This window comes from Quercus suber, unplaced genomic scaffold (assembly GCF_002906115.3).
Source record: "Quercus suber isolate HL8 unplaced genomic scaffold, Cork oak 2.0 scaffold_182, whole genome shotgun sequence".
NCBI lineage: Eukaryota > Viridiplantae > Streptophyta > Magnoliopsida > Fagales > Fagaceae > Quercus > Quercus suber.
The window spans coordinates 32,126-46,136 of NW_027069640.1; the positions used below are offsets into that span (position 1 = coordinate 32,126).

General features: G+C 33.6%; 3 protein-coding genes across 6 annotated transcripts in view; 1 reads left to right on the plus strand and 2 right to left on the minus strand.

The window, feature by feature from the left end:
* The window catches only part of LOC112004049 (plastidial pyruvate kinase 4, chloroplastic), a 29,814-nt gene that overhangs the window by 2,117 nt on the left and 13,686 nt on the right, over positions 1 to 14,011 (plus strand). The window contains exons 4-6 of one of the 4 annotated variants that reach the window (XR_010630877.1): positions 668 to 2,314; positions 2,787 to 2,949; positions 6,280 to 6,402. Coding sequence is in view for 2 of the 4 variants with exons in the window: in XM_065778368.1 (XP_065634440.1) it covers positions 668 to 2,314; positions 2,787 to 2,880 (1,741 nt within the window). In the remaining 2 variants the exon portion in view is untranslated. Of the gene's footprint in view, positions 1 to 667; positions 2,315 to 2,786; positions 3,175 to 6,279; positions 6,403 to 14,011 lie in introns of those variants that run through there. The other 3 variants (XR_010630878.1, XM_065778368.1, XM_065778369.1) reach the window with 3 other exon arrangements.
* On the minus strand, positions 3,536 to 5,457 carry LOC136069640 (cyclic nucleotide-gated ion channel 1-like). Its single transcript, XM_065778371.1, has 2 exons — positions 5,168 to 5,457; positions 3,536 to 4,328 (listed from the first exon to the last, which is right to left on the minus strand). The coding sequence occupies exons 1-2, from the start codon at positions 5,429 to 5,431 to the stop codon at positions 3,771 to 3,773; spliced, it is 822 nt and encodes a 273-aa protein (XP_065634443.1). The 5' UTR covers positions 5,432 to 5,457; the 3' UTR covers positions 3,536 to 3,770.
* On the minus strand, positions 6,238 to 8,095 carry LOC112003952 (cyclic nucleotide-gated ion channel 1). Its single transcript, XM_065778367.1, has 4 exons — positions 7,795 to 8,095; positions 7,193 to 7,628; positions 6,788 to 7,000; positions 6,238 to 6,555 (listed from the first exon to the last, which is right to left on the minus strand). The coding sequence occupies exons 1-4, from the start codon at positions 7,824 to 7,826 to the stop codon at positions 6,238 to 6,240; spliced, it is 999 nt and encodes a 332-aa protein (XP_065634439.1). The 5' UTR covers positions 7,827 to 8,095.

Here is a 14,011-nt window from a genome sequence, read left to right on the forward strand (position 1 = left end):
TGTTGTCTGGCAGCTGATCCTATAATGTGCCACCACTCAATAATGTCATGTTAATGAACCATCAAAGATGCACTTTGAACTTTTTGTTGAATTCTTCTTACATTTAGTACTTGAAACTCCCACCCCCCCCTCTCCAATAGGATGTGTCAAAATTTCATACTTCCCCTCTTGTTAATCTAGTTGCGTGTTACTTTCCCAAAAATAAAAATAAAAAAGTTTTACAAATGATCCTTTATATAAATGCACTGTGGCCAAAATTCAACCATAGATTGAGTACATCTCTAATGATGTCCCCATTCCCAGACCATTTCTTACTCCTGCAACTAAATAATTTAAGCAACCAAACTGATTGTTTGAATTTTATATTGATAGGAACATGTTCATTGATGTCATGATCGTCCCTGCAATAATAACTTTTTACTTATTTTTTGATAATGCTATGCAATAACAGGTTTAGTGTCTACATTTCAAATTTGGTAAAACTATTTTATTTTGTGAAGTACTAAATTGCTGAACAGGGTAAAAATTATGCTATCTTTTTAGAAGTAAATCCACTTTTTTAGTCTTCTTGAAGTTTATTCTCCACCCCCCCACCACCCCCACCCCCACATTCTCAAGTTGTTATATGGTAATCCCATTCTAATCAATGAATACTTTGTCCTAGCAGAAATTACTTGGTAAGTGCAATAAACTTTGTACATTTTTTGGCACTGAAATGCCTTGATCTAGAGCAGCTCAATGAAGATCTTTCTTCTGTTGGTCTTTTGAATTTGGAGACTGTCAATTCTCATATCCTTGCAAGTCTTACTACAGCCATCCGATTGCTAGAAACTTTGAAATTAAACTCTTTGAACACGAAGGAGAATATTGGTCCAGGAATTGACACCCAAAATAGAATAGACCAACTTAAGAATGAGAAGTTCACAATACTTACAATGAAGAAGGCGTTCTCTGATGGGGAGTTACTATTGGGTCCACTTCAACATGACAGAACTACTCATATTATGGTCACAGTTGGCCAAGAAGCCCTTGGGAGTGAAATGCTTATAACTGACCTTATCAAAATGGGGGCCTCCATTTTACGGATTAATTGTGCACATGGAAACCCAAGTGATTGGAGTGAGATAATCAGTAGAGTGAAAAGAAGTTCTCAGTTGCTGGAGAAACCGTGTCGAATTCTCATGGATTTAGCTGGACCTAAGCTCCGAACAGGAAAACTGAAGCCAGGTGAATGTGTGATGAAAATATCGCCCAAGAAAAATGCTACTGGAAATGTGATCTTCCCTGCTCAAGTTTGGCTGTGTCATAAAGGAGCTGGTCCTCCTCCTGCTCACTTCACTCCTGACGCAGTTCTTTTCATAGATGACCAAGAATTTCTCAGCAAGATCAATGTAGGTGATACTGTGAGATTTCATGACATTAGAGGAAGAAAAAGGATACTTAAGATTTGTAGGAGGCTGGATGTATTTTCTGGCACTGGGTATGTGGCTGAGTGTTCTAGGACTGCTTATGTTGAGTCGGGAACGGAATTGTATGTTAAGAGAAAAAAATTGAAGTACCCAATTGGAAAAGTGGTGGATGTACCTTCCATAGAGCCATTTTTAAGATTGAGAGTTGGAGATTTGTTATTTATATCACGAGATCGTTTGTGTGAGCAAGATGAATTGCCTGGACCCACTAGTTCTGCTCCTACAATAGCTTGTTCTTCTGGCGTTCTATTTGATTCTGTCAAACCAGGAGATCCCATTGCTTTTGATGATGGAAAGATTTGGGGAGTAGTTCAAGGAACTAGTATCTCAGAGATTATTGTTTCAATCACTCATGCTGGTCCAAAAGGTACTAAACTTGGATCTGAAAAATCCATCAACATCCCAGAGAGCAATATATGGTTTGAAGGCCTAACTTCAAAGGATCTTATGGATCTTGATTTTGTTTCTGCTAATGCTGACATGGTTGGAGTTTCATTTGTCCGAGATGTTTGTGATATAGTAGTTCTCCGCCAAGAATTAGAGAAGCGGAAACTTCAAAATCTAGGAGTTGTTCTAAAGATCGAGACAAAGAGTGCATTTGAGAAATTGCCTTTGATGTTGTTGGAGGCAATGAAGTCTTCAAATCCTCTTGGGGTGATGATCGCAAGAGGAGATCTTGCGGTGGAGTGTGGGTGGGAAAAGTTGGCTGATGTGCAAGATGAAATTCTATCTGTCTGTAATGCTGCCCACATACCAGTCATTTGGGCAACTCAAGTGCTGGAGTCACTTGTCAAGTCTGGGATGCCTACCAGAGCTGAACTAACTGATGTAGCCAATGGAAGGAGGTAAGATTCAATTTGTTACTTACTATTTCATTGATTGATTAATGACTTGTTCAAGTTGCATGAATATTACTAATTTTTTCCTTCATGAATGCATGGTGTGTGTTGGTATTGTTATTTTTTCCTTTATTTGCAACTTATTGTGACTGCCATTATTCTTCAATTCCATATCTTTGGTTTGATGATGAAATGAAGTTTTGATAGTTTCAAAGCATATGTCGCCATTCAAACTTTCAAGTCCAATAGCCCTATGAATCACCTACTCCTTATTTGAATTCCGGGAAATAATTATTTCAATATGCTCATAGCAGTTTTCTGTGTAGTTTTTAAAGCCCTTTAATATTATATTTGTATCTGTGCGTGCGTGCATGCATGTGATTCTATTTTCATTTCCCCTCTCCTTTTTGATGGGAAAATAAGCACATGAATGATAATTGCCTGGCAGGACTAATGGGTTTATGATTTGTTTACGCAGGGCAGGTTGCATCATGTTGAACAAAGGAAAACACATTGTAGAGGCTGTTAAATTCTTGGATGGCATCTTAGATGGAAGCTCCATAAAGATGTAAGCAGCAATTAAGCCTCTTGTACTCTTCAGCCACTTGTTTCAGTGCAAGCTCATCTGCTTATCATGCGAGGTATATAAATCTCCTTGTTTATGTGCAGCAAGAGGTTTCCATTTGAATTTAGGACATTAGAGGGGTTTCAATCTGTAAATACTTCCCACTTTTATCAAAGCAATCATTTAAATTTTTCACATTTTACTGCCGTGGTAATTTGAACCTGCATTCAGTGTGTGAAGATGAGGATCAATTCTGTGCTTGGATTGATTCTGTATATAAAATTCCTTTACATTGGTATAGTTTCTGAGCTTTTAGTTTGGGTTGATTATCCATATGTTCAGAACATTTCTGATTATAGGCTGCCACTCCATATAGCTTTTTGAAAAATTAATTTAAGGCAATCCAAAGCTTTTGTGGCTAAAAGTAATCTTTCTTGTAGTGATTTGGACTTGGTCTGTTTGCATCCATTTAAGTAAGATTAAGAAATTAGAATCTGTTGTCTAGCAATCTTGGATAATGTTGGTTGTTACGTTGTGTTTCTCTCTTTGATGAGCTGCCCGATTCCATTTGTACACATATGAAGGCATCTACTGCAGCTTTGGTCTCATTCTCTGAAAACCGTTTTTGAAGTTTCAAAGAGCAACAAACAACATTGAAGGGGGAAAAAATCAAAATAATACATTTCACAAATAATCGACAGTATCATACATTATTTAAGAAGTTTAATTTTTTGTTTCCTACTCTAGTCATTCACTGAAAACACTAGCAAGCCAATCACTGGAAAACCAGTAGTGTATTCAATTGTCAATCATTACAATTTACAAGGTTAGGCACTAAAATAGAATAGTCAGTGCCATGAAAGGGAATTAGTACCACATATTGAGGCGTAAGTGGTCTTACACAATCTTGGTGAGTTCCCGCCCCGTAAGCCACTGGGCAGACTTTATAAGCACATCTTCATGATGGCGGTGGCTTCGTTGCCAGGCACGATAGCGGGGGCTGCGGCGCCAGGCTGCTAGTATAGATGAAGCTGCCAAAGGTTTCCATCTCTCCAAGTTAGATCCAGTGATGTGGCTGAGCATCTTGCTAAGCAGCCACCAGTTTTGAGTGAGTATAGTCTTGAGGTCACTAGCCCTTAAAGCAAAAGCTTCAACTTTTGTATGGCATCTGACAGTCTTGGGCGAGATGGGGAGGTTGGATAGGTCGGTTAAGGAGAGGGCTTTGAAACCCCATTCTAGAATTTCTTCACCACAGAATTGACCTTTCCCAAGACACTCACTTTTATTACCATCACTACTTGTATAAGTCCATGCAATGCCTTGCGTGACAAAGAGCATTGCGTCGAGTGGTTCTCCCTCTCGAAAAATATAGCTGCACTCACTGTGTTGCACTGGCTTGAGATGGTCGAGAAACACTTGCAAAAGTTGATTATTTATGTTTCGAAACCTGGGAACCTGGCTTAAACACATTCAACAAGAATAATGAGAAAAGTTTACATATCAAATCCAAATGATTGATTATATAAGTTTAAACGGGAATTCAATATAATGAACTAATTAATAAATTGTAAAGGCCAAGCTAGTAATATGACTGTCTTTGTAGAAAGATGACACATTTTGTACTTCATTGACTCAATATAGCCACATGAATGAGTTTAATTGGGAACCTAAGTCATTGCACTTAGGAATTTGTACCTAAGTTTTTCCCTATGAAAAATTACATACTAAACCAATGGTTTCCCTGCATAAATCCAGCAATGCTCTCTCTCTCTCTCTCTCCCTCCCTCCCCTGATAGCTGATAGTGATGAACTCATGATCTATTTCGACCCTTTCCTTATCCATCTGAACCAAAGGCATGAGTCAATTTTTTTATTATTCATATAATGCATGCTACCAAAGTCATTGAAGTTTGAACCATCAAAATAGGTACCTTGCAACAAGTTGTTGAGAAAGGTCAGCATGCAAAGAGAATATCTAATTTGTAGGGAAATGGTGCAATTGCTCAACTTAGGGGGCAAAGTTTCTTCTTTCTTTTCAAATTTAAAGTTTTGGGATCAATTTGGCAGATATTTGAGATAATATGATTAGAAATTTGTTTTATTACTTAGAAGATTACATATTAATGCTAGGAATTGATCTACCACTTAAAATAAAAATAGAAGGTACATGCAAATCACATAATATGAACAAGAATATAATCAAGATTTACCCTTAGTCTCTGTTCTTGATTTCATTTATTGATTCAGAAAATATATTATCAAGAAAACAATTTCAGAGAAGCTGATAAACTTACTCTCTTTAGCATATCCAAGCATAGATGGCGCTTTATATTAGATTTCTTGCGAACATTAAGAAGCAGACTTTCAACATTAGCATCTTTGTCACCTTCTAGTATGTCTTTTACACTCTGCATGATCTCTTCATTTATATTCTGAGGGAGATCATTCTTTGAGATCCATAATTCTATATCTATTTCTTTCAATGTCATCTTCCTTCTTATGTCCTCTGACCTTGTAGTTGCCAACTGCATATATGTCTGTTTCAAAACAAAGTTCATTCAGACATCTAATCCTATATAATATAGGTATCATGAAAGCATTGTTTTCTACATGTCCAGAGTATCTCATCAAACATTTAAAATTGATATTAGAATTAGAATCTATTAAAGACTTACTAATATTTAAACCTGTCATAGTTATAATAGTCCAAACCCATATGTGAGCTTAATCTCATTGTTATGTATATATACAAGCGTATTTGGTTTGATTTTTGGTCAAATCTGGTCAAATTTAGTCAAATTTTGTCAAAGTCATTTTTTTTTGCCAGGACATATTGTAGTTGTGTCCGATTTGAGTGAATGAGCTCAATCAACTTGATTGAATAACTAGGAGCTGTAAATATTTGAAAAAAGGAAAAAAAAAAAATATATATATATATATATATATAGATGTGAAAAGAGAAGAAAAGCAGCCTTCCCAAATATAGTTACTTGTTTGGAGGTTTTGACCAAGAGAACTGCAAAAATAGCCCAACTAAATCAGAATCTAAAAACTTTTGGATGAAAATACATTATTTTTATTTATTTTATTATAAAGAAAATTTGCAGGTGTGATCACTACCCCGTACCACTTATATTCCCGCATTGTGTTATGACTTATGACGTGGGATCAACCAGGCACTAAGTCATAATCAAGTTCTTCTCACTACACATAATATTATGTTGCACATTTGATATGTGAATTGATTAGAAAAAGGGAATATGCAAATGTTGTGGCAGGCTGAAACCCTACTTGTAAACTTAATAGTAAGATATGTGTATGCAATCACTAATAAAAATTAAAAACTACCACATCATAAATTAGCTCAACAGGGAATAGTGAAGTTTCTAACATGTGCAAACTTTAGATTTTGCAGGCCCCACCAAAAACACTGAATGAATTTTTGTGGAAAGTCTGTGGACTCTGCAACACCTGACTGAAGGGCTTCAAGATATATTCCAAAATCAAATAGTGTCGTATTTGGTGTTTTTATAGGGCAAAAATCATTTAGGAATGTGTAGTTTCCTAAACTGTGATCACAGTTTAAAGAACTGTGGACACATCTTGGATGATTTTCACAGGCTATGTCCCAACAAGCCATTTCTCTTTGAATTGAAAAGAAATACCAAAAGGCTCCCAATACCTATATGATCAGAAAGTAATTACACATCAGTAAATTTTCATAAATTAGGCATAAAGACATTCAAATCATTTTACTGGATAAATATTTTGTTTGTACATGCATAAGTTGAAGAAATTGAGAAGAAAATGCATGTCTGAAAGTAAGGTCACATGATGTAACAATTTCTCGAGTTTCAATGAAATCATATAATGTTCTATCAAAAAAGAAGAAATCAGAATTTAATCGAACTTACATGGCTGGCAAGGACGTACAGAAAGAAGTTGAATAAACCTTTAACCCATGCAGGGGTTTTAGCAAACTTTCTGGCACTCTTCATAAGTTCCCTCCATGATAGGTAGATTCGAAGAACTCTTGGTACATATTGAAAGAGAAGAATAAAGTTCATCAACTTTCTTGTATTCAAATATTTTGCGCCTCTCGCTGAAAAGATAACTGAAACAACCACCTGACAAGATAAAGAACAATGTTAATTTTAAGAATATGATCATTATGAGTGTGAGCATAGCCAAATTTCTAAACATTAAGAATCTATTAATTCAATTGACATCTCATGATATTTCTAACAGAGATATTCAATGTTCGAATCTTTTGTTCCCAACTATCAAATTATTGGAAAAAGTGAGTCTTCCTTATGTACCTGTGGGATGGGAAGAATAACGAGAATGTCGATCAGGAAATATGGCCAGAAATACCTCCTAGCTATTGTCCTAGCATCTTTAACTAACAATGGTTTTCCAAGTTTCTGAGAGGCCTCATCTATAAAACCAGTGCGAAATTGCAAAATCATATGAACTATGTGAATGATATCGGAGATTGATCTCAAAACAATAGCTGTGGTCCTCAACTTTTTGTCTAACCTAACGCACTTGTTATCTTCACTGGTCACAGGAATGTAAAAGAACAAAGGATCCAGTGATACTGCAATCACACACAACACTACAAATATTTTGTTCCACCAACAAAGGAACAAATTCTGTGGGTGAAGAATTTTCAGTAATGCCTTTTCCTGTGAATGTAATCCATTTTTAGCGGGAAAGTGCTCCTCCTTAGTGTCTATCAGGCAATCCGGACTCCTACATAAAAAAAAGAAAGAAAATAACAGTGATATATAACTCAAGGCTCAAGCTCACAACTATTGTTTATATATCAAGTTTCGAATCCATTTTTCCCACTGTTATAACTATCGAATTATATATATATATATATATATATCTCAAGAGGTGATGGAATGGAACTAACCTCCAACAAACGTAGTTTGGCGAGTTATTCATAACTAGAGTTTATGTATGATACAGAGCAATCAAATCTAAACTATTAGTAGGCCTGAAAGAACTTCTTTATGCACCACACAATTCAGAATATTGATACCAACTGGAGAGATTTAAAGATGTAGATAGCGTTTTTCATGTATCCACGTGCGAAATGGCCGGGTGAACTGAACAGTGAACACCATATAAGACATTATATATCAAGAAGAAGAAAATTTCACAAGCATTAGAACCTGATAAACTAGATGCGCAGGCTTATTTCTAGTCTGACTGAGCGAAAGAGACTAAGCTCGGTTTGGAACCAAACACAGCTTTAGTAAAAAAAACACTGAGGAGGAAATTTATAAACAAGGACAACTCTTACTGTTCTCATAAATAGTTTCTAGTAATGCAACCACTTAACAATAGTCTATTCTATAGTCTTTCTTTATATGATAGTATTGTTTTTCTTACTTAGCGAACTTATCTAAGCCAGCTAGACATGACTTTGCAAAGTCCATGCAAAATAAAAATAGCAAGAAATATATATATATATATATATGTGGGTTAGGTTCAAGTTACACCTGGTGTAACTCTAAGCAATGTTACACCACTCAATAACTTGTTATTGAATTAATATTTTAAAAATCCAACCGTTGAATTATATGTCCTATATGTTTTTAACATACATGCCAATTTTTATATCAATCGGATGCTATTTACCATTTGATCTATAAGCTAATTTTTTATGCATTATCTTAAACTACAAAAATTTGAAATTTAACAATTGATTGATGACATGATTATTAATCTTTGATCACCTCAAAATTTTGCAAGCATAAAGAATATATGAAGATAATGTAATCTAACGGTGGATTTGTTAATATTTGCATCCAATTAAAAAATATTGAGTGGTGTAACATTACTTAGAGTTACACTAAGTGTAACTTGAATCCAACCCTATATATATATATATATATGTTTTGATAAATAAGATTATCCAGACCTCTTTAAATATTTAACTAGTCCGTTAGACATGTGTAATTCCCCCGTTCCACACTCCGGATTATTATAGTCAACTTGCAAATTGACTATAACCTCGACATTGAAATTGCAAGTGGGAACTCAAGATATAAAAAGCAAGAAAACGAAAAGATAAAAGATACGTATAAAAGCTTGAGATTCCTGGTTGACCTTAAAACATTCATGTTATTAAGATTGCATGTGACAATCCAAGTTCAATCACTCTCCACGAGATCATTTTATTACTGGTAACTTGGTAAGATTGTATTGTTTGTCCGGGAGTTCCGGCAGCCAACTTGTTTTAGAAATAACAATCAATTTCTCTTCATTTGTAAAGAATGACCGACAAGAAAACAAAATTATTTTTTTGTCATTATTTTTATAACAACGAGGTAAACCATGAGTTCTTCATGGGAAATATTGTATAACGATTTACATAAACTCCAAATCTCTTCGTATCAAGGACATGAGTCTCGAGAACCGTACTCGTAGTTAAATCCATATATGTTAGCATTCTTCTTGTTCCTTCTGGGGGAGGTGGAATTTTTCGAACATTTCATGCAACTCAGACGTCTTAAATAAAGTTCTATTTTTACCAAATTGATCGAAGTTATATTGAGTTTGTATATTCATTTTCAGATATTAAAATAAACTAGTTACGAACCCGCGCGTTGCGCGTGATAATATTTTAGAATGATTTCATTAAATTTATTTTTTACAGTTTGGACTAATTTAATAAATAGTAATATATTTCATAATCATATTTTCATTTATTATAGGAACAATCACAAATGTAATATATATAATTTTAATCGTACCAAAATGAAAACAATACAATTCTTCTCAAGAATTCAAAAGTTAGTAAAAATATTAATTTTTTAATAAAATTTATTTATAACATTTTGTGTATCATTAAAAAGTATATAAAATTTGAATTTTTTTTTTTATAGTTTTAAACAAGTTTTTTAAAATCTAATTGTATCTACCGTACAATTAAAAACACCAAAAAATGTATTAAAAAAAAATCAACAAAAACTACAATTCAAAAAAGAAGGGAAAAATAAAAATCACATCAAAGTCAAACTTCTTCCGAATATGTAAAACATTTCAAACATGATGTGATCAAACCAAATATTCAATGCATAATCAAATTCAAATTTTTTAATAAGATTTTGAAGTGACGCAATAGAAATATGTCATTATTCCCAAGAAAAAAAGTGTTGGTTATAACTTTATATAATGATTGTAACCAAGAGTACAAAGGGAAAATTTAGAGATTATTTATTTTGTAAAAATAAGAAGTACTGTGTTAATATTATCATAATCTAATCTAACGTATGAAAAATGAATAGATAAATAAATAATTTTAAATACAAAATTAAATTTGTTTTCTTAAAAATCTCAAAGAATACACAAATGAGATAAGGAATATGAGCAATACAAAATATTCATAAATGCTTAAAACAATTACTCAAGCATCTAAAAATATTATATAATTAATAAAGACATAACAATTTGCTGCTAATTTGTTAAAAAAATATTTACAAATAGTGAAAGGAAACTGCACAAATATCATTTTCTTCGGTTGCATTAATTGTTCTTCATCGTATTGTCTAGACTATTCTGCTGTTTTCGAAATAAACTAAAACTTGATAACAACACAAAATATGGACATATTAATATGTGGGGTCCGTGGGCCTGATAGCCTCAGCCCATCATATAGCGGGCCCAAGGCCCATGCCGAGGAGCGCAAGCTATTTCTGAGGAGAAGGGGGGAGAAGCCTATTCTCCTGGATCCACGCCGAGGATACCTTGTCCTCGGCCTGACAAAGGTGATTTTGGGGAGAGGTTAACCCCAAAGTAAGCTGTCACTATCGCATTGAATGCACTCAACCAACCCCCCTGGCCGCATTAATGGGGAGGTAACCCCTTGGCAGGATAACGTTGGTTAGAGTGAGCCACTTGAGTGCCGATAAGGCCTCTGATGGGACGGACAACCAGAAGAAAAGCGAATAGACGATCAACAGATGGAAGCAGGAAATTGCAAGTGGGAACTCAAGATATAAAAAGCAAGAAAACGAAAAGATAAAAGATACGTATAAAAGCTTGAGATTCCTGGTTGACCTTAAAACATTCATGTTATTAAGATTGCATGTGACAATCCAAGTTCAATCACTCTCCACGAGATCATTTTATTACTGGTAACTTGGTAAGATTGTATTGTTTGTCCGGGAGTTCCGGCAGCCAACTTGTTTTAGAAATAAGTCTAACAATCAATTTCTCTTCATTTGTAAAGAATGACCGACAAGTAAACAAAATTATTTTTTTGTCATTTTTTTATAACAACGGGGTAAACCATGAGTTCTTCATGGGAAATATTGTATAACGATTTACATAAACTCCAAATCTCTTCGTATCAAGGACATGAGTCTCGAGAACCGTACTCGTAGTAATTAAATCCATATATTTTAGCATTCTTCTTGTTCCTTCTGGGGGAGGTGGAATTTTTCGAACATTTCATGCAACTCAGACGTCTTCAGGGCCGGCTTGAGATATTTTGTGGCCTAAAGCGACAGTGTTTGATGGGGCCTCTTTTTATATTATTTAATAAGTCAATTGAAGTAATTTTCATTTATTGGTAAAAGAAATTTAAAACTTGTTTTATAAAAAAATATAAACCATTTATCAGAGTATTAGAATATATGATTGTATTTTAACCACTATCAACGAATAAAAAAATAAGCAAATTTATATTCAAAATTTCCATTTAATGATAAAAATGAAAAGAAAAAATTTAGCTCTCTTTATTCTTCATTGTTCACTCCATCCTAAAATTGTAGCAGCATTCACCAAGCTAATGTGATGTAATAAAAGAGGAAGAGTAAAATAAAAATAAAAATAAAGCATTTTTTTCTGTACATCACGTGAGTCACTTAGTGGCTATGTGATAAGTTTAGAAAGAGAAATATTAAAAATACTAAAATACTTGACCGAATAATGACTAGAAATAAAAGGGTGAGGGGGTGACACCTTGACAGTAAGTGATGCTACTTTTTCAATATGTGGCTTCTGTTTTGTCTTCTACCACTGCCACGAGAAAATGAAATTTTGGGAGAAAAAAGAAATAGAGTGAGAGCTCAACACAAATCTGAAAGGTTTTTTTGGAGCCAAATCTGAAGGGAGAAAGATCAGAATCACAACAAATTTCAAGCTGCTACAAAGAATTTAAATGGAGAGAATGGCAAAATTTCTAGCAATGAGTATAAAAGTCTAAGGTTTGAGATTGATTTTTTTGGGTCTTTTGTTTTTAGTTTTTCTTTGTTGAGTTGTTAAGAGAGAAAGAAAGATTTTTTTGTTTGTGTTTTGGGAGACTGAGTTCTACACTCTAATTAAAACTCCCACACAAAGATCGAACTGTCAAGAGCACAGCTCACGAAGAGATATTTTATCTATTTTTGCTTTCATATAGATGAGAGATTATTAGTTCTCCTACATAGCCCACAATTTTTTTTTAATTTATGTTTTTTATTTGATAAAAAATTATTTATTTGCATTAATTAGTATTTGGAGCTTAATTAATAATTTTACCCATAAAGAGATAATTTTATTGGTTTAAATTTAGGGGCCTTGTTTCACTTGGGGGCCTTAAACAATTGCATCAATTGCATCTAGGGTAGAGCCGACCCTGGACGTCTTAAATAAAGTTCTATTTTTACCAAATTGATCGAAGTTATATTCAGTTTGTATATTTATTTTCAGACATTAAAACAAACTAGTTACGAACCCGCGCGTTGCGCGTGATAATATTTTAGAATGATTTCATTAAATTTATTTTTTACAGTTTGGACTAATTTAATAAATAGTAATATATTTCATAATCATATTTTCATTTATTATAGGAACAATCACAAATGTAATATATATAATTTTAATCGTACCAAAATGAAAACAATACAATTCTTCTCAAGAATTCAAAAGTTAGTAAAAATATTAATTTTTTAATAAAATTTATTTATAACATTTTGTGTATCATTAAAAAGTATATAAAATTTGAATTTTTTTTTTTATAGTTTTAAACAAGTTTTTTAAAATCTAATTGTATCTACCGTACAATTAAAAACACCAAAAAATGTATTAAAAAAAAATCAACAAAAACTACAATTCAAAAAAGAAGGGAAAAATAAAAATCACATCAAAGTCAAACTTCTTCCGAATATGTAAAACATTTCAAACATGATGTGATCAAACCAAATATTCAATGCATAATCAAATTCAAATTTTTTAATAAGATTTTGAAGTGACGCAATAGAAATATGTCATTATTCCCAAGAAAAAAAGTGTTGGTTATAACTTTATATAATGATTGTAACCAAGAGTACAAAGGGAAAATTTAGAGATTATTTATTTTGTAAAAATAAGAAGTACTGTGTTAATATTATCATAATCTAATCTAACGTATGAAAAATGAATAGATAAATAAATAATTTTAAATACAAAATTAAATTTGTTTTCTTAAAAATCTCAAAGAATACACAAATGAGATAAGGAATATGAGCAATACAAAATATTCATAAATGCTTAAAACAATTACTCAAGCATCTAAAAATATTATATAATTAATAAAGACATAACAATTTGCTGCTAATTTGTTAAAAAAATATTTACAAATAGTGAAAGGAAACTGCACAAATATCATTTTCTTCGGTTGCATTAATTGTTCTTCATCGTATTGTCTAGACTATTCTGCTGTTTTCGAAATAAACTAAAACTTGATAACAACACAAAATATGGACATATTAATATGTGGGGTCCGTGGGCCTGATAGCCTCAGCCCATCATATAGCGGGCCCAAGGCCCATGCCGAGGAGCGCAAGCTATTTCTGAGGAGAAGGGGGGAGAAGCCTATTCTCCTGGATCCACGCCGAGGATACCTTGTCCTCGGCCTGACAAAGGTGATTTTGGGGAGAGGTTAACCCCAAAGTAAGCTGTCACTATCGCATTGAATGCACTCAACCAACCCCCCTGGCCGCATTAATGGGGAGGTAACCCCTTGGCAGGATAACGTTGGTTAGAGTGAGCCACTTGAGTGCCGATAAGGCCTCTGATGGGACGGACAACCAGAAGAAAAGCAAATAGACGATCAACAGATGGAAGCAGGAGATAGGAAGATGAAAACTATAAAAGAA

Excerpts from the sequence above, each read along its gene's own strand:
- LOC136069640 (XM_065778371.1), bottom strand. The coding sequence starts at position 5,431 with ATGAACTTTGTTTTGAAACAGACATATATGCAGTTGGCAACTACAAGG. Across the intron at positions 4,329-5,167 it reads GCTTGGATATGCTAAAGAGA|GTTCCCAGGTTTCGAAACAT; the intron begins GTAAGTTTATCA and ends TGTTTAAGCCAG.
- LOC112003952 (XM_065778367.1), bottom strand. The coding sequence starts at position 7,826 with ATGAATAACTCGCCAAACTACGTTTGTTGGAG. Across the intron at positions 7,629-7,794 it reads CCAAACTACGTTTGTTGGAG|GAGTCCGGATTGCCTGATAG; the intron begins GTTAGTTCCATT and ends TTTTTTATGTAG. Across the intron at positions 6,556-6,787 it reads TGTACGTCCTTGCCAGCCAT|GTATTGGGAGCCTTTTGGTA; the intron begins GTAAGTTCGATT and ends CTGATCATATAG.